Below are 27,161 nucleotides of genomic sequence, written 5' to 3'. Positions count from 1 at the left end.
GTGCCTTTTAAATATCCCCACTGCTGACAGTGAGGTTTAAAGGCACTACAATGTGTCAGAATGGAGAGAACCTGGTGCATTTACCATCTGGAATGAGAATATGGATAACAAATTCCAAAGATGGTGTCAGCTTTCTGAAAATAAATGAGCCCCTTTTCAATACACAATGTGGTGGTGCAGGGTTTTATTAAATTACAGTCCATTTTTCCAATCCATATTCCCTTAACTTGCTGGTAAAAATGTTGTGGGTGGCCATATCAAAAGCTTTGCTAAAGCTGGCCCTGGGGGCTTTGGGAGGACCCAAACCAATGTATTTGCATATTCGTTATTTGCTTAATGCAAATGAATGTTACTGGTCCTCTGAAAGCTTGTGAATGGATTTACTGGTCCCCATGTCAAAAAGTTTGGAAACCCCTGATATAGATGGTATCAGGAGCTTTTGTGGGAACAGCCCACTTCTTCAGATGACAATTAGATCAATGTTTCTCAGTTATGAGTCCCATCCTGTGTCCAAACTCCCTCCCAGAGCCTGAACCCCCTCACACCTTCCTGCACTGCCACTCCCTGCCCCAGGCTCAGCCCAGAGCCTCTTCCCACACTCTGAACTCCTTGGCCCAACCCAGAGACTGCCCCCCTTCCCACATCCCAACTCTTTGCCTCAGCCCAGTGAACGTGGGGGAGAGCAATGGAGGGAGGGGGAATGGATTGAGTGGGACAGGGCCTCCAAGTAGAGATGGAGGAAGGGGTGGGGCAGAGGTTGGGGAGAGGGTGTTTCAGTTTGTATGGTTTGATAGCTGATAACCCAGGAGGCACTGGGAGGAAGTGGGAGGAGCAGGGACAGGGTGTGCTTTGGGGAGCGGATGCAAAGAGGAGGGGAAGAGATGGAGTAACAGCAGGAAAAGGTGGAATGGAGGTGGGGCTTTGGGCTTAGCAGGAAGTGTGCTTGGCGGGGGGAGTCCATGAAAAATATTAAAACAGAGGTTTTTGGGCCACTAAAGTTTGAGAACCACTGCAATAGATTACTTCTGTTGTTCACAGGAGAATAGGATTCCTGCTAAAATCAGTGGGAAGCTAAACAAGAGATTAGGCCCAAGAAGTGTATTTGTGGTTCAAACGTAGCTAGCTATATCACGTTGCTTGTCTTTATTACCACATCTGACTAAGCTAGACCATATACTGGCAAACTTTTGACATCTAACAGTTGTGTCCAAAAAAGCTGTGCGTGAGACTGTAACTGCAGTTTATTTAGATTCTTGCAACACTGTGTCAGAAAATATAACATTAATGCTTGCTTCTGTTTTGAGCAGTTTTTGTTTGGGAATGTATGTTAATTGTTTTTATCAGGACGTCTTTCCTCCCAGATGTTTTTCTGTTTTCAGAGGCTGATTAATCCAAGTACCACAGTCAGATCCATCTTCAGTATGGTACATTCTTTAATAATTGGTGTAGCGTCCCCAGTTAAAACAAGAAAAGAACAAGTTAAGAGTTAAATATGTAGGGGAACTAACTGACGAGATCTCTGGGCCATTAGCAGTTATCTCTCAGAACTAAAGGAGGTCAGGAAACATAGCTGAGGACTAGAAAAGGTAAAAGATTGGATCTAAGGACAACTCAGGGAATTATAACTAGTCATCTTACATTATCTTTCCAGGCACTAAATTTAATGAATAATCAATCAATCCATTTGTAAGCACCTAGAAGAAAATAAGACGATGAGTAAGGCTAAGATTTATTTGAGTATTTTTAGTAAAACTCATGGTCAGGTCAAGGGCAATAAACAAAATCTCACAGCCCATGACTAAACACCTCTGACTAAAACTTAGCAGCTCTTGAGTTCCCAGGGTGCTGATGGCTAGCCCGTGCACTAGCCATGGGGGCGGATTGCCTCTAGTCACCCACTGCTGGGAGCAATCAACTCAAACACCTTCCCCAGTCCCAGCAGAGAAAAGAGGTGAGCAAACCAAGGGAGTTTGCCTGGGGGGAGTTCCCACAGAATTTTTTTCCCTTTCAGGCTTCTGTGAACAGTAACTACAACATCTGAAAAGGCTCTAAGAAGGAAGACTGTATGGATAGTGAGTGATCAGCTGTTGTGGTCTGCAAAGGGTATGCCATGTTTGTCTTTCACCCTGAGGAGAGAAGTGACTATGTCTGTACAAAGTACAAGCTGGTCTCCATCATGGAACCAAAGATTAAAGAGCTAGAGGCCCAAGTAGCTATCCCGTGTTCCATCAGAGAAAATGAAGACTTTCTGGATTGAAGTCAGAGTTTGGTATTGTAGGCACAGTATGTTGAAGAATCAGAGAGGGCAGTGCAGAGCAGGGAAGAAAATAGGCAGCATGTAGCCTCCGGAAGAAGAAAGAGAACTCATGTACTCCCAACAGAGTAGAGGTAAGACACAGATACTATAGCAGAGAATGCTTTGGAAGAGTTATTTGAGGGACGGGATCAGAAGGAGACCTCATCATCCAGAAGATGTGGGATGCATTGTCTTAAGGGTCCCATGACCTCTACTCTCAAGAGGATGAGACAGATAGTGATGGTTTGGTGTCTTCTTCCTAATGTGGACAGAGGCATCCATCTGCTGTTCAGACCAGGAAATTCAAGAAGAACTAGAATTCAGGATGTGACAGAGAATCTGCTGAGACTAATCATGCCATTGGACAGCTACCCCTTCCTGTTTCTCCTTGTGGGCACTAATGATGCTACCAAGAATGACCTTGAGCAGGTTACTTCCAACCAGACCTCACAACCTCTCCCCCTTCTGCATCCCACCTCCCTCGCAAATCCTGCACCCCATCCCTATCCCACTCCCTGGCAGCCTTGTCCTGTACACTGAACCCCTCATTTTTGTTACCACCCCAGAGCCTAAAGGGGTCCATATAATCCACTAACTCTGGAACCCCAGAAAAGTAAATCTGGCCTATGGAAAGCCTTGAACCTTAGTCCCCCTTGTCTCAACCCCCTCCATGGGTCTGGAGAGTCAGGGGAGCGAGGCTTCTCAGTTGGGGGCCACATCAGTGGGGCGGGGGTGTTGGGGAGAAGTTTTTTTGCTTCTCACTTGTGGTTCCTAGCTGATTTTTTCAGTGCATCGGTGGCCCCCAATGCAAAAAGGTTCCCCACCCCCTGCCATAAGTAAAGAAAACATTGAAACCTTTTGTATTGGACATAAATTAACATTTTACTTTATTTAAGATGAAGTTTGATTAACATGGGAAAGTTAAAACACTTAATCTGTTTAATAATTTAAATTAAACCATTTTCCCTAACTGCAGCAATAGCAAAATGGTTTGGATGTAATTATGTAATTAATGGTGAGTTTCCATTCACAACTGGTAGTCCATGGAAAGATTTACATGGAGCCAGGTGGATCAAGGGCCAAAAAGTTTGAGAACTACTGTGATGGAGAGACAGGGAAGAGGGTGAATCTGTGTGATGACATGTTCTTGGTAGTTAAACAGCCTGATTAATTATGAACCAGTGAAACTCCTATAGCAGGGGTGGCCAACTTGTGGCTCCTGATGGGACAGAAAAAAATTGCAGCTCCTGACGGGGCGGAACCCAGAACCGCTCAGGTCAGCTGCTCTCACAGCCAGGCCACTGTGAGCTTCATGCATGCTCATCTCCCATGCCATTCCGCTCACGGCCCTCAGCGTACTGTGTCATATCCTGCACATGCAGGCTGGGTCGCACACAGAATCAGGGGCTCCAGGTGTGGCAGTGACGGCGCCAGCGCCAGCTCCGGGACCTAGGCATAAGGTTAGTGGGGGAGGGGAGTTGCTAGCTCTGGGGAAGGAGAGGGGGATTAGGTTGGGGGGACCGCATGGCATGCCGGCTGCTCAGCGCACGCATCCCAGCACCTGGGAGGAGACATGCGGCTGTAGTGGCGGCTCTGGGACCCTAGAATTCGGTAGAGTGGGGGGAGGGAGGGGGGCCTGGCTTTAGTCTGGGGAAGGGGAGGGAAGGAGAAAGGAGGGAATTGGGTTCAGGGGGGAGGTGTGTGCACAGCATCCCAGCCAGCTGCTCAGGGTATGCGCCCCCGTGCCTGGAGGGAGACGCATGTGGCTGTAGTAGTGGCAGCTCCGCCTCAAGGACCCGGGAATTAGCTTAGAGTAGGGGAGAGGATTGGTATAGAGAGGGGGTGGTGCTTGGCTCGGGAGGGGAAGGGAGGGGGATTGGGTTGGGGTGTGTGTGTGTGTGCCTTGCTCTGGGGAAGGGGAGGGGGATTATGTTGTGGGGGGGTATGTGCCTGGCTCTGGGGAAAGGGAGAGGCATTGGGTTAGAGTAGGGGGAGTGCCTGTGGAAGGGGAGAGGAAGAACAGCCAGCGTGTTTCCTGAGACCCAGATCCTCAGGTACTGGCCCCAGCTGTCTCTGTCCCCTCCTCCTGGCCAGACCTCCCCCCCCCCCCCACGAGTCCCCTGCCTCCACCAGCACAGTTGGGGCCACATTAGTGAAGCGTTGGGAGGGGGGGGGCGGGGCTTGGAGCAGTTGTTTTTTTGCATCTCACTTGTGTGGCCCTGACTGACTTTTCTGTGGGTCAGTGACCCCCTACTCAAAACAGGTTCCCTGCCCCTCTCAGAAATAAAGACAACGCTGAAACATTTTGCGTTTGACGTAATATTTTATTTAAAAATGAAGCTCAATTGGGGCCAACCCCCCATCTGGCCGCAGCATCATAACACTCCTGCACCCCCCCCCCAACATACCCCAAACCTGAGCCTATCATACACTGGAACTCCCTGTCCTGAGCTTCTCACCTCCCCAAACTCCTGGACCCCCACATCCCCAGTCTTCTGCCACAACACTCCTGCACCACACACTGAAAATCTGTGTCCCGAGCCCATCATACACCCAGCCTCCCTGCCCTGGGCCCGTCATGCACCCGAGCCCAAACTCCTGCACCCTCATATCCACAAGCCTGCGGCTTGCTCAGTACCCCAACCTTCCAACTAACCCCAACACTATCCAGCCTGGAGCCCCCTCCCTGAGCCAGCATCCTCGTCTCTACTTCCTCCTGCATCCAAATTCCCTCCCAGAGCTTGTACTTCTTACCTCTTCCCAGTGCTTTTTTTGTGATGGTATGCCCCAGGATGGTGTACCAGCACCTACTTTACACCTATTTTCCCACGGCGCGGGGTCGTGGGTTTTTTTGCTCAACAACTCCCCCCACCCCCCCTTCGCACTCTATCCACAGCTGTTTTGGCTCTTCATCTCTAATGGGTAGGCCACCCCTGTCCTATAGGGTTTCTGTGTCATTACTCATCACAGAGAATTATAGCTAAGGCCAGAATGTTGTCAATGTGGCAAAATCTGAATCCAGCAGAATAATGGGCTCAGACTCTTTGCCAGTTGTACATGGAAAAGGGAATTTCTGTGACCTGACTTTTCCCACAATATAGCACTACACACAAAATAATCCTGCTGACTGAAGGTTGAAAAAGAGAACACATTAATAACTATCTGAGGCACTTAGATACCACAGTGGTTGGGAAGAAGCATGCATATAGATTGGTGTCCCAGTGTTTAAGCTAGTCTTCCAAGATCTTTCACCATTCTCTTCCCTCCTACCCCCATTCTCACTTTAAAAGATGTTAACATTCAGCAAGACCTGCACAGATTTCTGGTCCCTCAGTAAGAGTTGGGGGAAGTATTGCAGCAGCATTGGAGTAATTCTCTAACTCTGCATTGATATGGAATACATCGAGCCATGGCATTTACCTCGTGCTTTCTCTAGAGACCATCATTAGGCTGTCTTTTTTTTAATATAATGTCTATATCCATGAATACAGATACTGTAGAGCTAAAAGTTTGAATACAAATACATTTTCTGTATCTCCAGCAGAGTTTTTAGTTTTGAGAATTTAATTTTAATAATGACCAAATGATTTTGTCTGTATAGCTGAACTAAGAAGAAAACAGTGCCATATGTGATTTGAAAGCTGCAGATTTGACTACCACAGTGATATAAAGGGAGCCTAGTTGAGCTGCATGGTATGTGTAGCTTTGCCCATTGTGGTCAGATTTCACAGCAGTTATTATAGAATGTTGCCATTGATGAGATGGAGAAATTGCTGTAGTAAAATATAAGTGTTGTTAAAAAAGGAATGTTAGGAAACTGAGTCATGAGCAAAATGTTAGTATTTAACCAATTGGCTGCCCTCAGGACATTTTGTAACCGGACATTCTAATTTATGCTACTTTTTATTAATCCTTTTTGTTTCTTTGGAAGAACATCACTGGACCAAAGAACCAAAACAACTTTGATGTAAATGGGGATCTCTGTATCATTCTTCCAATTCTTGACAAAGTATCAAATATGTAACCAAAAGCTGGAGATTAATAGTGCCTGTGAAATTGCAATATCTACTCAAATGATCTGATAGTGGCAGTGATTTTATATAAACAGGTAGGTTGAAAGGTGAGAACAAAAAGGAGAGTGAGTATTCAGACCTCTGAATCAGTAATCATAATTATACATTGCATACAGAGTAATGAAACCTACAGAAGTAGGAGGGAGGATACTAAATGGTTTAAACAGAGCCCTATCCAATTATTGCTGTATGAATGGAGAAGAAATTACATAACATAATCTGTTATTACAGGATCTATTGTTTCTGCCTTTCTACTGAAAATGTGTTTTTATTTAAAAGAATCATAAGGTATATTACATTAGGGGATTGCCCTCTTTATTTATTCTCTTAAAATTAGAAAATACAATGACATTTACTAACAGTTGGTTCCAATATTTACTGATCATTGCATTTGTTGCATTGCTAGGTTGGTAGTTGAAAACATTGGTTTTTATACTGCTTGGACATCAGCATAACTGATGATGTCCAAAGGAATGCTGAAGAGTTTTGTGGCATGGTATTATTATTCATTCATTATAATTATTATTTGTGAAGATATAAATTGACCTTTCAACTCCAGCCCCATTACTGTTAGCTGAGACCAGTCTTCAAATCCTACTGTTTCTCTGGAAGATGAGACCCAACCACAGCCATCTCCAGTAAAAGCAGGAAGATAGGAGTGAGAGAGGCCTGTCCATCCTTCTCTTTTTTCACTCATTATATCAAAAATTCCAAGGGATACCTCATGCCTTAAGTGCTGCCCTTTTCAATCATCTGCAGTCTTTTCAGAAATGGCCCTTCAAAGCACCATGCTCATCTGGAGTAGCAACTTCACAGCCTGGGTATTGTTATATGCTGCCTCCCTAGATATGTCTAGAGTGTAGCTGGGAGGTGTGATTCCAAGAAGCAGATAGGCAGACTTCTGCTTGTTTTGTTGGAGCTAGTATGCCAAAAGTAGTGTGGATATTGTGGCACGGGTGGCAGCTTACGCTAGGCTTGCGAATCCAAGCCTGCCTGACCCCCTGGGCTTGAGCTTGGGTGCTGAGCCTGAGCTATCAGCCAGGCCACAATATCTGCAATTCTGTCTAGAGGTGCTGAGAATCACACCATGCAGCTACAGTCTTAGACACACCCTGTAATGCCACATGCTCTGCTACTGCGAGATCAGTAGATGACCAAGCACCTCAGGACTCCTTTAGTCAACAGCTAAGTGACTTTCCACTGCCACCATTCACTTGCTTGAATGTCACTTGTGTGACGTAGTGGGGGTACTTGCTGGGCTGTGGTGACCCCTGCTGTCTGGAGCAAGACCCAGCAGGGAAAACCTCACTAGGCAGAGGTAAGGCCAAACTTGTTGAACCAGTGGCCAGACACCCCCCATGGAGAGGAACAAAGGAAGGTGGAATGCTGCCCTGGCTTGGGGGGCAGGGCTGGAAGAGGGAGTTAGTTCCTCGCTGGAAGGCAGGGTATAAGGAGCTGGGGAGGGGGCTGGGACTCCCCTATCTCAAGGGGGGCACTGAGGCCTCTTAGCCCCAGTTCCTGTAACCAGATTACATCTGTGCTGCGCTGTGCTGGAGGAGCAATAAACCACCCTCAATTCCACTGGCTGGTGCAGTCTGTTTGTGCCATTTCGGGGTGCAGGAGATGGGGAACCCCCAACGCGCCGTCACAACTTGATTCCCTGATTTAGTCCAGCACCCCACCAACAGAAAAAACAGGTCTGTATGCATGAATTTCTGTGTGTGGGGGGTGCAAGCCGTAGGAGGGGCTGGTGGTTGCCCCACCACTGCGATCCAGCCCCGGAGCATGGGGGAGGTAGGCTGGGGTAATGTACCACCCCAGCCTCATGTTTACTTGGAGGACCATGGGGTGGTGTGTGTTCACACCCTTTGCATACACCCCTTGCATATGGACCTGAAAGAAGGTGAGGAATTATCTGAGCAATCTAAATTTTTGTGTGTCTACCCACATGTATGTGTCAATCTGCACATAGAATAGAACCTTCAAGACCTGCACATAACAAACCTAATAATAAAACAAAGCAATTAGTGTATGCAGCATTGTACAGTGGATAAAGTGAGCCACGTATAGGAGGTCCCTGTCATTAGAAGTTTACTCCATAAATCCCATATTTAGCAAGGCATGTTAGCGTGTGCCTAAGTTATAAGCATGTGAGTTATCTCAATAAAGCCAATCAATATTTTTCAATTAAAATTAGGGGGCTGCACCCCCTGCTTGCTATGCTTGCCAACCCCCCTCCCACTACCCCAGAGCACTGGAGAGGAGTGAGGGGGGAGGTCCCGTGGCTCCTGACCCACAGAGAACCAGGGAAGGGGGAAGCTGCACAGCTCCTGCCCCCCCCCCCCGCTAGAGCACCGGGGAGGGGAGAGGCTGTGGGGCTTTCACCCCCTAGCACCGGGGAAGGAGAAGGCTGTATGGCTCTGCCTCACCTGGAGCACCAGAAAGGGGGGAGGCCGTGCAGCTCCAGCTTCACCCCACCATGGAGCACCGGGAAGGGGGAGGCCACAAGGCTCCCCCCCCCTCGCAAAGCACCAGGGAAGCGGGTATGATGGGCTGTACCAGCCCTGCACTGAAGCTAAGGAATGGCCTTGGCCCAGCTGGCTGAGAAGGCCCCACCCCCACAGTACTGCTGGGCGTACTGCCACTGGAGAAGCTCCCACTTAGAGCAGCTCAGTGAGGGCGGACCGCTGAAAGGACAGGAGGTGCTGAGAGAGCTCCAGAGATGGAGGAAGGAGTGAAGCCCGACCCCGCAGCAGCAGCCGGACCAAGAGGAGCTACCCAAGGAGCCCCCAATCCAGAATGAGACTACAGAGGATGCAGTTACCAGAGGACGGGAGGGCGGGGGAGGAGACGGGGGAATTGTTCTCCCTGTGCTCAGCGTGTTGTGGAAGGATTCCCCACTGCATAGGCAGTGGATTGCACCACTGCCACCAGGGCCCTGGGCTGGGACCCGGTGGTGTGGGAGGGCCCAGGTCCCTCTACCCCTTCCATAGCTCTCCCATGGGGGTAAGTTTTCCGGCAGACCGCTGGAATAGGCCTCTAGGCTGTATTACCCCTAGTAAAGGGGCTTGTGTATGGACTCTGGCTGCTGTTACCCCCTAGGAAAGGGGACTTGCAAATAGACTCTGCTGTGGGGCCATATTACCCCTAGTAACAGGACTTGTAGGTAGGCACCAGCCGGTAGATTGTGTTACCCCTAGCAAAGGGGACGTGACTCGAGGGGCCTCTGAGGATAGGTTGTGCCTCGACGGGGGGAGGCTGCGCAGCTCCAGCCCCACTCAGAGCACCAGGGAAGCTGCATGGCTGCTACCCCGCCTCCTGTAATGCTGGGGAGGCCACATGGCTCCCACCCCACCCCCCAGAGTGCCAGGCAGGCCGTGTAGCTCCTGCCCCACCCTCCACATGGCTGCGGCTTCCAAGCATCAGGGAGCGAGTGAGGGAGGAAGAACGCTGGGTGGCTGAAGGGGGAGGGGCTGCAGGATGCAGAGCGACGTGTTGACATCACATTGTCGTCCTGCAGGAAAAAATTTTTTTTATATATATATATATATAGAGAGAGAGAGAGAGAGAGAACGATTTTTCAATTGGGAATATTTTGATCAGAATGATTTTTAAGGGACAAAACGTCTAAACTTTTTTATTTTTAAAATTCTAAATAAAAGATTTAGAACCAAATTGCTAACATTTGGTTTTTTTGAAATTTTTTTATTTAAAATTTTGTGTAAAATTGTCTTTTTTTTTTTTAACTAATGCCCATTTCTCCAGTAGAAAAAGGGAACGAAAAGTTTTTTAAAAAGTGAAAGAATCACTTATTATTTTCCTTGAAAAATGTGGGAACAAGATTAAAATATTTTTAATTACTTCTCCAGTATAAAATGTTGACATTAAAAAAATCAGGGAAAGGGAAAATATTTTTTCTAAATAAAATTAAAAAATATGAGAAATATTTGAGATTTTTTTCAGTATTTCACAATGAAAAAAATGAATAAATTGAAAACCAGTTTTTAAAAAATTTATTTTGTGAAACACATCACTCCTCCTCCCCAAAAAAGAAAATACAACTGGTAAAGTTTAAAGTTGCTTAAATTCTTTCCTGAACTGCAGTCATTATTTGCTCTTTTTATTCTGTTGCCTTCATATTTTTGGGTGTAACGTGTATTATTATTTAAGTTCTTGATGATAGCTTTAAAATATTTAGAATTCACAAAGAATCCCTCCAAGATTATAATTTTAAAATTGGACAGTTTAGGGTTCATAGAGATGAATAATAGTAATAATTTAAAAAACTCTAAATTGCAGAATATAATAGCTATTATTTATTATCTTTCAGTAATATGAGTTTTCTTCTAAAATATAATCTTTGAAAGGCTTTATTTGTGCCAAGTATCTTTCTCAAGGTCATGGAATAGATGTCTGAACTTAAAATGACCCTTTCCCAATTAAACCCATCATCTCATGGAAAATGCTTTGTTGGCCTGTTACTCAGAGATCTCCTGGTAACAGTTTGAAAGGGTACAGGGACGTCTTTAGTCGTCAACAATTTAGATAATGGCGTAGAGAGTACACTTATAAAGTTTATGGATGTTACCAAGCTGAGAGCGGCTGCGAGCACTTTGGAGCAATAAAGCTATAATTCAAAGTGATCTGGAAAAACTTAAAAAATGGTATGAGAGATAATAGGATGAAATTTAACAAGGACAAGTGCAAAGTACTTCATTTAGGAAGGAACAATCAGTTTTACACAGTTTTACTGTCTAGGAAGGAATACTGCAGAAAAGGTTCTAGAGGGTCATAGTGGATTACAAGCTAAATATGACTCAACAACGTGACACTATTGCAAAGAAAGAAAACATCATTATGAGATGTATTAGCAGGAATGTTGTAAGCAAGGCAAGAGAAGTAATTCTTCCGCTCTACACTACTCTGATTAGCCTTCAGCTGGAGCCTTGTGTCCAGTTCTGGGTGTCACATTTCAAGAAGGATGTGGAGAAACTGGAGAAGGTCTAGTAAACATGTCTTATGAGGAAAGATTGAAAGAATTGGGTGTGTCTGGAAAAGAGAAGATTGAGGGGGGGACATAAGTGTTTCAAGTACTTAAAAGGCTATTACAGGAAGGAGGGAGAAAATTTATTCTTCTTAATCATTGATGATAAGTTAAGAAACAATGACCTAAAATTGCAGTAAGGGAGATTTGGGTTGGACATTAAGTATCCTGACAGTTAGAAAGTTTTTCCTAAACACTAGAATAAATCGCCTAGGGAGGCTATGGACATCACTGGAGATATTTAAGAGCAGGTTAGATAGACTTCTATTGGGGGTGATCTAGATGGTGCTTGGTCCTGCCATGAGTGCAGTGGAGTGGACTCAATTACCTCCTGAGGTTTCTTCCAGTTCTATGATTGGTCCTAATCCTTAAGCTTGTTATTTAGGCATCTATAATTGAAGCATTTACATTTCATCTGTATGCATGTTCAGAGATGTATTTTGTCTAGATTGGGAAATACAGAAACAGACACAGATTAACACCCCTCACTTGCCTCCCTCCATCTGCCTGTAAAAAAGAGATTTCCACATGTGCATCTTCCCTTTCTCACATAGAAAACCACCGTGGAACCACATTGCACTCCTTGAATTCCAGAGGACTGTCTGCAGCATCTGGAAGGAAGCACTGGCTGGGAAAGGTCACTAATTGTTACCCTACCAGCTCCACAGATTTTTCTGACATGAAAGCATTGGTCCATATTGTTGTTTTTTTGAAGAGCCTCCTATATGCTAGAAGAGGGATCTCAGGGCAAGCCGTTACCAGGGAGAATATGATCTAGGGCCTTGGGACTCTCTACTGCAGGGGTTTTCGAACTTGGGCTGAGCGCCCACCTGGATAAGCCACTGGTGGCCATGAGATGCTTTATGTCTCAGAGTGTCCATAGGCATGGAGCCTCACAGCTCTCATTGGCTGCAGATCACCGTTTTCAGCCAAGGGGCACTGCGGGATGCGGTGACCCGGCTCATGTCACTTCCTGCAGCTCCCCGTGGCTGGCAATGGTAAACTGCAGCCAATAGGAGCGACGGGGATCCAGGCCTATGGACATTCAGATAAACGAAACATTTCATGGCCCTCCAGTGGTTTACCTGAGCTGGCTCATAACCCACATTTGAAAGCCCCTGCTCTGCTGCATGTGTAATATCTTGGCTTTGGAGTTTCTGAAGGTAAACTTTTTTGAGAGGAAGGCAATCCTCTCTGAGAGCAATTCAGTTGAACCCCATGAAAGGCAGAGTCTTCCTTTCACTAGACACCCTTCCATGAGTATGTCAAGTGTAGGGATGCTCTGAGTTAGTCACTATCTATTCCATCCCATTGGTAATGGAAGACTTTGATACATCCTGAATTCCAAGTACAGAAAGGTGTAGTACTACTCTGCCCAACTTTTATGAACAGGTGGGATTACTCTGGCTATCTGAGCAAGGAAGTACTATGTATGCGGTGTAATCAAAACCATAAGAAATATCTTTTCATTGGTGGCTTTAAATCAGTTAACAGTGGCCTGGAACAATAAAAATGATATTGGCCATCAAGGAAGCTGGTTGTGTGTGTGTGGTTTTTTTTTATAAAGCCCTTGATGCTTGCGAGAGTACTTTTTTGCACTAAATATTGGTAGCTGTAGTGTGAGTAGAACAATTATAATACATTAGCAGTTATTACAAATATTTCTAGGTTTTATAGGCTGTGACAAAGAAAAAACCTGTACTGTAGACTTTAAATTTAAGTCTCCTTAAAACAAATGTATTGCTTGTGCCTAGTGCTACTTGTAAAAGGCTCCATAGTTAGCCCATTGCCAACCCCTTGGACTAGCCAATTGTCCCAGTTTACTTGTTTGATGTTTTTCTGTCTATAAGTTATTAATAAAATGCTAATTAGTTTAGCTTGTTGCTTTTCTATTCATTTGAATTTTTCACTAAATTAAGTTACAAAGACTTCTTTAATTATGTTGTCATAACTGGACTTTCTGATCAAGTCAGAGCCATTCAGCTGAAATCTGTTAATACTGACATGGTGTACTTGTATGTCATGTCAGAATGCAATTAAAAATCCTATTAATTCATGAATGTCTCATCTTTCAAATTTCTTCTCATGTTATTTGAATAGGACTCACTGGAAGACTTAATGATATTCCTAAAATTGTATAAAATTAGTAACAGGAGGGTTAAGAAGTAATAAAGACAATGGTTGTGGTTCATGTATTGTTTTAGCTTAGAATCTCAAATTGCTACGTGGACTCTGACCTCACTAGTGACTAACAGGAAAGATCTTTAGTTACTGAACAACATTTTTTACTTTGTGCCCAAATTTATTGAATTACATTTTTGCTCTTGTAGGAACAGTATACTTGTTACAGAATGCAGTGGGAATTTAACAAAGAAAGGTTAGTAATTTTTCCTAGAAGCAGTTGCAGGGATAATGACTGAATGGTCTGCTGAATGAAATCCATTTTTCTTTTCAATTTAAGAAATAAACTGTTACAATTTCTGAGTAAAAATTATTTGCATATGAAACTTTTGGTAGTGAGCTCTTCTCCATTTTCTTAAAACACTGGATTAAGGTTTCCTCCAGCCCCCCTACAGTTATTGGAAGCATACAAATTTGTTCAGGTTTTTGTATTTCGGAATTAGATAAGTCAAATGAAGACCTGTTTTGTCACCTTCTGAATGTGTACTTTTGTTGCCGTTAATTTGCCAGATAAAATAATAAAGAAATGTGTGCATTTTCGGCCTAAACAGTGAAATCTATTGTATATTGTTAGAATTAAATAATGACACACAACAGTTTTAATCTCATCAGAAATAGCTTTTAGTTATGCAGAAATTCACCCTGATGGAAGGGAAATTTTAGTTTGTCAGTCAAGTAGATAGTGCTGTATGATATACTGTATGTAGTATTATGTGGCTCTACCTGGGGTTTTTCTGAGGATGAATTTCCAAGTGTTTATATTAGATGTATGCGGGAATAATCTATAAAAATAGCAATAATCCCCCAAACAAACAACCCCCTGACTCTTTCCCTCCATTGCCCCTTCCTGAACAGTGAACAATAGATGCTGGTTTTTGGTACAGTTAAGTACAGATTATAAAAAAGGTTTGTTGTTAGTGCAATCTGACAGTCTGAGTTTGATCAGTTTCTTGCTGGGCACCAGTCCATGTTTTTAAGAGAATTACAGTTGATGTTAACTATGGTATCACTCTTGCAGGTAATCTCCACAGAGGGACAAGTGCCTATGAACCACCCTCTCCTTTACAGAGATCATGACACTGTGGTGGAATGTAACACTCTGGTAGGGCAGTATGAGGAAAATATCTATACTGTAGCTCAGAGGAATTCTTACACAGTCACCCTAAACAAGAGGACAGTATTGTCACTACTCACAGGCTTTTGTTGGTACGTAATTAGCAGGTTGAAAAGAGAAGTCTGATTCCCATTTAGATTCAGTGTAGATTCTGAATTCCCTTGCAGTTTGTCTACTTCAGTGGCTCTCAACATTTCCAGGCTATTGTACCCCTTTCAGGAATGTGATTTGTGTAGTGTACCTGAAGTTTCCGCTCACTTAAAAACTACTTGCTTACAAAATAAGACATACAAATGCAAAAGTGTCACAGCACACTATTAATGGAAAATTGCTTACTTTCTCATTTGCCATATAATAACAAAACAAATAATCTGGAATATAAATAATATACCTACTTACATTTCAGTAATCAGAGCAGTATGAACAAGTCATTGTCTGTATGATATTTTAGCTTGTACTGACTTTGCTAAAGCTTTTTATTCTGCTTATTATAAAAATTGGCAAATATCTAGATGAGTACCCTCTAGAAAATGTCTGTGTACCCCCTGCGGGTAAGCATATGCTTGCTTGAGAACAACTGGCCGCCTTTGTCAGGCGAAGAGGTTTAGCCTCTGTGACTGGGAATACCTCTAGAAATGCAGGCTGTTCAAGGAAAACACAATCATAGAAATCATTGAACTTTGTTGAAGATATTGATGTTAGTGTTATTTTATGGCAAGTATCCCACTGGTGTCAATGAATCTATTGGTTGCCACTCATTATCTTCTGCATTTTTTATGACAAAGCATACAATCAGCAGTAGGTTACTTCATTGTCTGTGATGGTGAAAGAATATTTCCTTTGTGAACTGGCTGAATATTTTTTTGCTATTCACGTTACAGCTTAGATTTTAGAATGGGTATTTTCTCTTTTGCGTACACAATTTGTGCCTACAGTTTGTGACCTGCATTTAACACACATGCTTGAATTGTTTTTGGCTTATGCAATCAGTTGAGGGCACAGATCTGAATACTTGCATAAGTACAAGATTCCACGTGCAAATCAGGTAGTTAGTTATATAGGCAAGTATTTGCACTTTCAACCACATCTCACTTACATAAATATGCAAAAATGTAAGTACACATTTTGTGAGCTAAAATGTTCATGAAAATAGTGCAATAGGATTGTGAACCTTTGAAAATATATCCCTATATTCCAATTAGATATTTGTTAATTGGAATACAAATATAGGATAGAAGACATTTATTTATAATTTGTATTTATAATCATATAACATCACACACAAACTGACACTTTACAAAAATAGGGTAAGACCGGTTGCCTTCTTTAAAGAGCATATGTTCTGAAACAGGCAACACAAATAACAAGCAGCCCCAGACCTGGGACAGCACAGTGAAAACACATTATTGTAGATACAGACATTCATAATGGGAAATGGCAAATGATGGGCAACAGATTCTACTACTAGAAAATGAGTCCTACTTATCCCACCATTTTTTAGAATACTCTCTTAATACACTGTTTTTGATTTGAACAGTTTTGTTGTTTACAGCTCCAAAATGGTGTCAGGATGGAGCAAACTGATTTTTGGTGAAACTTGATCACACTGTTTTTAGACATTATCATATTTTGGTTTTATTTACTGTTGGTAGCTATAACTCAAGGTCAATATAAAAAGCAAGACAGGATAAAGAAACAGTTACAATCCATGAAACTAATGAGAAAATGTTAAATAAGCTTGATGCTGTGTTCATTCTCTTCATTTCATTGCATCTAATACATGCATATGGCAGCAACCCTGGTTTCAGTATCAATACCTATAATGTAGCACCAACAGAACAATTTTTGAACATCTAAACCTTTGGGTGGGTGCATTTCTGTTCATGGTTAGTGGTTATTTCTAGTCACTTTCCTGGACACTACCAAGTAAAGCCTCACAAAGAAAGAACACTATTAAAAATCATACTGTGCTACAGCAAACTCAACATTAAGAGTTTTTATCTTATGTGTTTAAGTATCTGCAATATGAAAATTTATAAACATAATGGAAGTCTGTTCTAGATACAACAGAGAGAAATGCACTTTATTTTGTGATGGGACAATGTTCCGTATGAGAGAGATTATAAATAAATGAATACATTAGACTTCCAGTGTAATTGTTTCTTAGAATGTGATATTGGGAGTGAAATGTAAAGTAATTTTTTGTATGTGATTGGAGGTACCCAGTGTTTTTGGCCAACGTGGAGTACGAAGGGCAGGCGGGGTTGAAATTTTCCTAACACAGTACAATCACTAGATCGCTCAAAACTGAACTCCATAGGGACCCTTCCTTTTGAACCTGGTGATATGGGAAGCCATAAGCATTAATTTCTAGATTAAGAAGCAGTTATCACCATAGGACTTATTTATTTGGTGTGGACTAGTGACTGGGAAACATAGACACTCGGCATAATCAATAGGTGTGTATTAAAATACAGTATCTTGGAGTGAAGTAAATCCCTTTACAGATTAAAAATCTGGTTTTATCCTTGTTAAAAATAGTATAACCTTTAAATTCCAAAGTCTGTGTGTAAATATGTACCTGCTATTTGTAGGGCTGTACCAAATGCTACATTCAGGTCAATTTCATGATCAGGGGATTTGAAAATTAGTCATTTTCAACATCTGACATTTCAAATTGTTGTAAATGTGGGGGTCCAACCCCAAAAGGAATGAATGGGATAGGCTCTGAAGGCACCTGGAGCTTTCTGCCGCTGCAGGAGGTTCTCTGAGGTGGAGGTGGGTCTGATCTCCCCTCTGCTGCTGGGAACACTCCAGTCAGGAACTCCCATCAGCTAATCCTGGCTGGGCTGGAGAAGACAGCACTACTTCCCCTGCATAGCTGCTCTTACAAACTCACTTTTAGGTACCTCCTGCAGCTCCAGGTTGTTTTGATCAGTATGGGGTAGCAGGAAGCAAGGTAAGTGCCTAGGCATAGATATGATTATCCTGAGAGTAGCTGTTCAGGGAAAGAGTCAATCCTATCCCTCCCCAACTTGGAGGGGACGGGGGACTAGCAGCTGTATCCAGGGCATAGTAGGAGCCCCCTAGCTGGGGCACCCCTAGACCTGCCACTCCTCTTCCTTCTAATACCTAGATTTCACAAGGCAGGTCTGATTTCATGGTCCATGACACATTTTTCATAGCTGTGAATTTGGTAGGTCCTTACCTTTATGTGATATTTATTGTGCTCGGTCTTCATGTGCACTGAAGAACTGGTGAACCTGGTGGTGGAGCAAAAGTGGCTTATGCCCCATCCTCAGTTACCACTGCATAATTTAGAACAGTTTGAAGGCTGCTTCAAATGATGCTGGCTAGTAACAGACCTCTCTGGGCCATTATACTAGGCATGGGTAGGTGATGGCTGAAGTGTTCTGTCCCTGGGAAACTCAAGCACGCAGGCTACAATCTGAATGAGTGATGTGGAGCTGGCTATGTTGGTTTATTTCAGTTGAGGATATCCCAGAGCTAAGAGAGTCCTCAGCTGCCCCTTCAAATTTTGTTTCTGAGGATGAATGAGGAGCTGTCCCAGTGTATTTTCCCATCTCCTTTGCCCCCATCCCATTTTTGTATGTGTATCCCTTTGACTGATTATAAATAAGAGCTAATAGCACTAAGCTTGAATCTGGGACGGTACAGAGGGTGGGCAATCCATACTGGGATCTTATTGGCAGATGCCAATCTTAGGGTATATCTATACTGCACCTGTAGCTCAAAATAAGCTATGCAATTTGAGCTATACAAATTGCGTAGCTTCTTTCGAGTGTATTTCAAAATAGAGTGCTATTCCAAAACATCCCTTATTTCTCATGGAACGAGGTTTACAGGGATGTTGGAATAACAAACCCGTAATAACGAAATAACGGGCTTGTTAAAAAGACATGGAATAGCTATTTCAGGATGCCAGAAGTATCTTGAAATAGTGCTGCAGTGTAGACATACCCTGAATGTCCTTCTCTCCATCGGGTGTATACCATGGAACAGGAACAGGAGCCAGAAAACTCCAGATTAAAAAAGATCATGGGCCTAGATCAGGTTAGGCAAGGAATTTCTTTGTGACTGGTTGGTTAGTCTCAGCATTTTGACCCCTCTCCATGTCTGTCTTCCCTTTTTAGCTTGCCCTTTATCACAGCTATTATTTTTAGTGTATGAAATCATTGTGTATAGCCAGTCCAAGTAACTGGCACTCTCCACATGAAAGTTAATCATCTGATTTGGATGTAGTAAAAATAGGGGTAATTTCCATTTCTCTTGGGTTCTAGGGTTTGTTCTTTTCATAACACCTCATGCAATCAACATTTATACTTACTAAAAGAATGGATTTAAATTTGTATCAGGGCCTTATTTGCAATTTTAACATACATTAATCTCCATGGATTAAAGTTATGCAGCAGAAAGCAAATTCATGGGTTTTGCAAATGTTACTAGAATAATTCTGAATTAAACATATTTTTCATTCTTTTATTTGAAGATAAAGTAGAAAAATATGCCTATTTTAAAGTTATTATCCAGTTTCTGTAGAAACTTCTTTGATTTTAAGAACTCTTTTATTTGTTTTCCAAATGTAGATTATTGACAAGGAGATTAACCCATTTGTGGATAAATGGGAAGAAGAAGGGCAATTTCCAGCACACAAAGTATTTAAAACTCTAGGACAAGCTGGATTCCTTGGAGTAAACAAACCAAAAGGTGGGAAAATCTTTACATTCCTTTTAATAGATATTGGTCAAAACCAAAACCTACATCTGAAATCTTGGGTAAAATTTTCAAAAGTGTCTTAAATCTCATTTTCAGACAAGTTTTAGGCATTTGAATCATATTTCACTTGAGGCATGTTTCACTGGGTGAAATATTTTGGTTGAAAAATTTTTTTCTTTGTAGAAATCAGATTGAGGTTGACAAATTTTGCAAATCTGTGTAAAGTGTATTGTGTTGTTTTCAAACCTTTCAGAATGAAACAATTCAGTTTTTCAATTTGAAATGAGGAAGTTTTAAAAAAACTCAAAGTACACACTTGTTTCTTTTAACTCGAAACTTTTTTTTTCCAGGTTTTCAGTTTGTTGCATGTTTGAAAGAGCTTCATTTCAGGTTGACTCACAATGATTTTTTTTCCCCATTTTTTTTTTCAGAACACTTGGTAAATCAAATAATCAATTATTTACTTGGGGAAACTAAGTTCCACTGATTTTCACTTTGGAAAATGGGATTCAGGCTCCTAAATCACTTAGTTCTAATTTTTATCTGTTATAGATAGACTGAATCTGAATTCCTTGACTTAAAAAAAGTTCAGATTCAGATATTGTATCCATGGCCTGTACCTATTCCCATCCTCTCCCCAAGTCGAGGTATGTTCAAATCCAGGGATTTAGTTTTTCCTGCTACAGAGCTATAAATTGGGATTTGGGATTTTGGTTGGAGTTCTTGAACTGTTGTAACCCTTAAAAAGTTAATTCCAGTATTAAAGATGTTACTCATTCTAGTGATTATTCTTTGTACTTAAAATTGGAAATACCACTGGAACTGGTAACAGAAATTAATTTTTAAAGGCACCTCACTGTACAAACTGAGTGAACAGGATATACTAGGAAATAAGGATGTAAGCGAGTAGTCGACTTTCTGATAAGCCTAGGCCTGTCGGGTCCTCGAGTTGACTACTTGACTACTCACTTCCCCCCACCAGCTGCCTCTGTATCCGAGACAGCAAAGGGAGGAAGCAGGAGCTAGTGCTGTATCCCCACAGTGCCACGTGCCCCCCTTGCACTGAGGCAGCAGTGCGGGGGAGGGGAGGAAGGCAGGGGAGGCTGCTATAAAGCAGCTTCTGCCTGTGGTGGCCTGGGCTGGCTTTGGGAAGAGGCTGCTCTCATAGCAGCCCCTGTTCGCAGCCAGCCCTGGCCGCTCTGAACAGAGGCTGCTCTAGCAGCAGCCCCTGTTTGTGGAAGCTGAGGCTGGCCATGGGCAGAGGCTGCTCAGGCAATAGCCCTTATCACGGTGAACTGGGCTGGCCACAGGCAGGGGCTGCTACCTGAGCAGCTTCTGCCCATGGCCGACAGGGTCTGCTTCGCGACAGCAACCCCTGTCCACGGCAGGTACTGGGACCCCCTGCGGACAGGGGCTGCTGTACCCAGCGCGAGCCGGGACCGAACAATCCTGGCTGAGTCCGAGCTTGCATCGATTCTAGGACCTACCCCTCCTGTGCCTCTGCAGTTTAAATAAATGCAGTAGGAGTTGGGCTGCCTGCCCACCAGGCTCTTACTACATTTAAACTGCAGAGCCACAGTGGGGGTGGCTCCTGGACCGGACCTGAGCTGGGACTGAAGAAGCCTTCTCTTATCGACTAATCAGGTAGCTGCTGATAATGTTATCAATCACACGATTAGTGGATTACCCGCCTCTTAACATCCTTACTAGGAAATATACGTGTGTAGATTTAGAGTAATAAACTCACTATGGATTGCTAGAAGAAATTGGCTCAAACGCAGAAACCTGAAGCCAAAATGTTCAAACACAGGTTGACAAAGCAAGGCATCAAAGTCCACAATGAGGCATTTAAATAAAAATTAACCTATTTTCAAAGGGGCTGAGTGTCAGCAACTCCACTAAAGTGATTAAGAGTTGAAGCTGCTTACTATCTTTGAAAATCAATTCAATTTTAGTTTGTTTAGATAACTTAACTTTGAATATTCACATTTAAAAGTATTGGCTATTGTACACAGTAAATGGTTTTTCCTTGGTTAGTTACAGGATAAAAGTAAACAAAAACTTAGTAATTTGTATAATACATGGGGTTTTAGTGTAATTAAATGATAGACTCATAATGTATCTTATATTAAATTGTATAAAATTGAAATTCAGTCATTCTGTTTCTGAAGTCACATTCAAGTGATGAAAGGGATAGCATGAGTCCAGGAAAGAGGCATATGTTTTTAAATGCAGCAAGGAACACTCTTAAAGGGGGAAACATTTTCAAAAACTGCCAAGTTGCTGCTTTTGACCATCAGTGTAATTTGTGTACACTTATTCTCCATATGCAGCCTCTGTAATGATTTTCTCTACTATTTGTAAGCTTGATTCCTGATTTCAAGCAGTAATACAAATGTTATATTCTTCTGGTCTCTGAAATTCACAGGAAGCAAATGTTTCTGTGTTTTTGCTTTTTTTTGGCTACGTGCAGCAGATCCCATGCTTTGATTTTTCCATAACAGAATCCAGAATTGGAAATGTTACTCAGTAGGACACATTTCTGCTTATGTACAGAAACCTTTCCTCATGAAACCTGCTTCTGCTCCTGAGAGGTACTGAGCATTGTAAGTCTAATGTAAAATGAATGCATTTGAGGGCACTCTATACTTTACAAAACTAGAACCATTATGTCTATCTGTACATATGCTCTTAGTGGCCTGTACAGCATTGACACTTAGTTTAATTTCATCGAGTAGAAAAAATAAGTGAAGTGGTGATCTGAAACACTTATCTGCAGCCCAGAGAAGCCAATACAGAGTAAGCACTTGGCGATGTACATAGATACAGAAAAAATTCTAGACTGTCTGAATAATAATAATTAATAAACATAATTAAGAAATTTCAATAAGGCCTCAAATAGCTCACACAAATAGGAAATGCTGCATTCTGTTTAGTATTAAAAATAAGATTTCTAAAAAGAAACATAGCTGTTATGGTACACATTCTTCTAGCTCAAATTCTCTGCTCTGGTCTTTCTTCCTTGAGTTCTGCAAAGGAGAATGTGTGTGGGGGGCTGAGGGAAGAGAGGGAGAAGGCAGGCCCTCTTGGTGAGCTGAGATTGAAGCCCTGGTAAAGTTCAGAGCAGCCTGCCCAATGGGTAATATTAAGGGAGTATCTGCTTGCCTGGTACTGTGCTGGGCTGTTGTTGCCATTTGCCCTCCTACAAAAGTTTTTCCATACTGGGGGGGGGGCGGGTACATCCCACTTTTTGACAAAACTGGGCATTTTTGTCGGCAAGAGCAAATGGGACAAATGCTTAGTTTTGGGGAAAAAAATAATCAGAATGCCTGGGCCAGGCCTGGCCAAAATGGGATGTATGGTCCCATTCAAATATAAATTATGTAACAAAAAGTATGGAACACTAATTTAGTTAATAAAGCACAGGTTTGAGAGACATGAGACCTAGATTCTGTCCGTATCTCTGCTTTAGCCTTCCTGTGTACCTTTGTCTTTCCTAGTATACTGGGGATAACAATTACCCTGTTTTAATACTGATGTTGTAAGGCTTTAATTTAAAATCTTCATGGAGAAGGCACTACAGAAATGCAAACTATTATTCCTATAATTAATTAAATAACCATGTCCTAGGATTGTATATTAGCCTCCTTCCATGAAATTATACTTCTATATTTCTACCAGAGCAGTTACTACTAAGAGCTCTCATTACATGTCTCTGTCAAAGTGCTTATAAGAACAACAGATACGGAGCCCTGTGGTCTCTGTCAAGTCAATGAAGAGTGAAGAATTTATTTTTCAAGGCTAGGGCAAATTGAGTAGGAGTGAAAATAGGTAAATCTTAATTTGTGATTTAACTGCAAATGGTCATCTGCACAAAGATTTTATATATTGGCTTACAAGTTAGCTGCTCACATCACCTCATTGTGTTGCTAAGAATTTGGGTTTGAATTATGGAACAAATTAAGTCTTCTCACAAATGACTTTAAGAGGAAGCATTTTTCTTGGAAACAACATCTGCATTTTAACCAAAAGGTCTTTCTGCAGCTATTCATGGGCATTACACTTCACAAAACTGTTAAGCCAGTGGTGAACAAACTGCAGCCATGGCCCCATTGGGGCTTCTCTGTGGCCTGTGGACCTCCTGCCTATCTCCCTCCCCCACACGCCTCGTAAACTGGAGACCTGCACTTCCTACTCTCTCTCCCTCCCAGCACTTTGGAACACCATGAATCTGCTGATTTGTGCTCTGTCCCATTCTCTCTCCCCCCCCCCCCCCCCCCGCCAGCTTGAACACCCTGAATCAGCTAGTTCAAGCTTTCAAGATCTGGGAGTGAGTGGGAGTAGTGGAGACAGAGTGCAAATCTGCTGATTTGCAGTGCTCCAGAAGTGCTGGGAGGAAGGGGAAGGGGTGCAGGACTCCCGAGCCCCAGTGCAAGAGAGGTGTGTTGGGGTGGGGGGCACACAGGGGGTCCATGGGCTGCAGGTGGGTGGGCCACGAGCTGTTGTGGCCCAGTGAAATGGAGGCCCACTCATGCAGCCCAGTCAGTATGCATGGTTGCCCATCGCTGTGTTAAGCTATGATTGTTTGACAAATCCAATTAGTTCTGAGCTGCCACTTCTTTATAAAATGCTGACAGTGTGAAGAGAACACTTAAGATTAAAGGACAAATAGGATTATTGGGTGAAATAAATACAGGCCACAGGGAAGTATGCACTAAGATGCTTGTAGGGGAGGCAGAGAAAGGGGTGATAGAGGCTGCCATTAGTGGAGGGAAACAGGTGGGTGATGAAGTAGTATACAGGCAGTCCCCGGGTTACGTACAAGATAGGGACTGTAGGTTTGTTCTTAAGTTGAATTTGTATGTAAGTCGGAACTGGTACATATTGTAGGGGAAACTCTAGCCAAACATTTCTCCAGAGCTCAGTTTTATTCTCCCACACCTCACTTCCCTCAGTCCTTTATTCTCAAGCTGAGGTGTCTGCTGAGAAAAGCCGCTCTGTGTCTCCCTGGTCTGCTGCGGGGGGCGCTAGCTTTGCATCTCCCTGGTCTGCTGGGGGGAAGCAGCTAGTGCGGGGTTGCCTCACCCCGTTTGTAATTAGGGATCCGATGTAAGTCGGATCCATGTAACCCGGGGACTGCCTGTATTCATTTATCATACGGTTTTAAAATATTTCTCTTTCCTAATATTACTGTTTCAAGAAGCCCTCTTATTAGAATTGAAAGATGATTACTGTGCTCCTGACGGGGAAGTCCAAAAAGAAAGTGTTTTAATTTCTAAGGTGCACCAAAGACCCTTTCTCAGTGTGAGTAATATTCATGCCAGCTGGATCTACAACCTTTCTGTAGGGAAACTAACGCGTTGGATAGGGGACTGACTCCAGCCTTAAGCCATAGGGCAGTAGGGCAGCCCTCTGCATCTGCCACTTGAAACTGTGGGCTGATATAACAGCTGTGGTTCCTCCAGACCATATAGACAGTCATGCCTGGCCACTGAATCCATGTACTCATACATCCAGTGGCCCCTCCTCAAGCCCAGCCCCAGTACTCCCCTCTGTGTCATTCAGAGCTTTTCCTTCCCAGCAGTCAGGAAGTGCAGATGCCTCCTACTCCCTGCATGGCTGCTCTGCTTTGTCCTTCTACCCATGTGCAGATCTTGCAGGGTTTCTGTAGCACGGAGGGCTCGTGAACAACTCTTTGAAAAACCAGACATTTCGCCTTAAGTCTCAGAGTTGATTACAAATCCTAGTGACAAAAGGTGAATATTCCCTCAGAAACAGCCTTCCAAGAACAACACCGAGCAGTGTCTTGTGAAATATGCTCTTGTCACTTAAGAGTTCTCCTAGTGGTTGGGCCTAAACACTAGAAAAATATACATTTCATTATGAATGAGACATAAGTATGAGAGCAGAGAATCTCAGTGTCACCCACTAGCATTGAAATCTTTAGTGAACCTATTGAAAAATAACTAGGGCAAGATCCTCAACTCTGCACCAACTACTTCGTGCCAGGAAAAAGGGTCTAGCTGTCATAAGACTCCAAGGGTACGTCTAAACTACGTTCTATTTTCGAAAGAAGATATGCAAATTCAGTGGGAATTTGCGTATCTTCTTCCGATCTCACTTTTTGAAAGTAGTCTGGATGCATGTTTTTCAGAAAAAAACCCCTTTTTTGAAAAAAACTGTGTAAACCTCATTTTTAAGAGCATTTTTTTCTAAAAAGGGTTTTTTCCGAAAATAACCGCATCCAGACTACTTTCAAAAAGTGGGAGAATTTGAATATCCTCTTTCAAAAATAGAACATAGTCTATACATAGCCTAAAAGCCCCAGGTCTGCTTGCCAGAGATTCCCTCCCGTGCAAGCAATGTATAAACAGTTTTAAGGCTGCCCTCCAGGGACTGCCTTGCAAGGCCCTGTATAGGTGATGTGTTAGGAGCTGTGTTGTATCAGAAACAGGGCTGCTGCACGTTGGGATTCTAGGTACCAAGAATGTGTGGGGTATGCCAATTGAACTGTAGCAGCGCTTTGACTGGATGCACAGGGAGTGCAGAGCTCTCATAATCAATGTTGTGTGTGATCAGCATGCACCTCACTTCACGTGCCCTTGCTTTAAGTGTGTGTCACTTTTGTAATATTGGTAGGAAAAGAACTACAAGGACAAAAATCAGAATCTGGCAATCCTGTGTGCGTGGGTAAAAATAAACAAAATGTCTCGTGGGCCATACATAGAACCCCAATGGGCCACATGTGGCTGCCTGGCCACAGGTAACCCACCGCTCCCCTACAGGTTTATTTATACTGCATTTTAACACCTGCGGCTAGCCTGGGCCAGCTGACTTGGACTCAGACCAAGAGCCTATTTAATTGTGGTCTAGATATTTGGACTTACCGTAAAAGTGCGAGTATAATGCGCACTTTTTTCCTGTTTTTTTAGTGTCATAGTCGGGGTGCGCATTATACATAGGAAGTTTTCTGTTCAAGTGTTAAACTCAACCTCCCCTCTGCACAGAAACTTTCCAGCTGCAGCGCGGCACCCTGCCAGGCTCCTGGACAAGGCGAGAACCCGGCTGCAGTACCCTTGCTCGCTGCCTGCTCGGGAGGGGGCGGGGGGCTCAGCGAGTTCAGCTGGCAGTCGGGCAGGGGGCCCCTCCAGAAGGCGCAAGCTCAGCTGGGCAGGGGCCCCCAAGGCAGGGGCAAGCTCAGCACAGTGCGAGCTCAGCTGGGCAGGAGGCACCTGCAAAAGGCGAGGTGAGGAGCCGGCGATGCCGCCAGGCTACAGCGCCCTGGCTCACTGCCTGCCTGGTCTCAGCGCGGGCAGCTGGGCAGGGGGCTCCCGCGGCAGGCACAAGCTCCTTCCTTCCTAAATATACACCGTAAAATCGCGAGTATAACGGGGGTGCGCATTATAGATAGTTCAGTTTATTCCAGAATTCTGATGTTTAAAAGGCAGGTGCGCATTATACTCGCGATTTTACAGTAGGCCCCTCAGGAATCCTCCCCCCTAGAGGACTCCTTGCTGGGTCCTGGAGCCCAAGCTCCAGACTGAATGTCTATGCTGCAGTTAAACAGCTCCTTAGCATGAGGCCCATGAGCCAGGCATCTGGCACTGGCCAGTTGCCAGTTTTTATTTGCAGTGGAGAAGTATCCGGTGAAGAGAAACATGTAACATCTGCCCCCCACCCCCAAATCCTCTACTTTTCAAATGCCCTGGGATATTG

At 43.4% G+C, this 27,161-nt stretch overlaps 1 protein-coding gene across 1 annotated transcript in view; it reads left to right on the top strand.

Moving 5' to 3' along the window:
• LOC102456845 (putative acyl-CoA dehydrogenase 6) overlaps positions 1-27,161 on the top strand; it is a 111,511-nt gene that overhangs the window by 10,094 nt on the left and 74,256 nt on the right. Inside the window, exon 2 of the mRNA XM_006114488.4 lies at positions 19,316-19,436. Coding sequence (XP_006114550.3) covers positions 19,316-19,436 — 121 coding nt within the window. The remainder of the gene's footprint in view (positions 1-19,315; positions 19,437-27,161) is intronic.

The sequence above is a fragment of the Pelodiscus sinensis genome, chromosome 2 (assembly GCF_049634645.1).
Source record: "Pelodiscus sinensis isolate JC-2024 chromosome 2, ASM4963464v1, whole genome shotgun sequence".
Classification (NCBI taxonomy): domain Eukaryota; kingdom Metazoa; phylum Chordata; order Testudines; family Trionychidae; genus Pelodiscus; species Pelodiscus sinensis.
The sequence above is the reverse complement of the archived record's forward strand: the minus strand, read 5'-3'. Positions and strand labels throughout refer to the sequence as shown.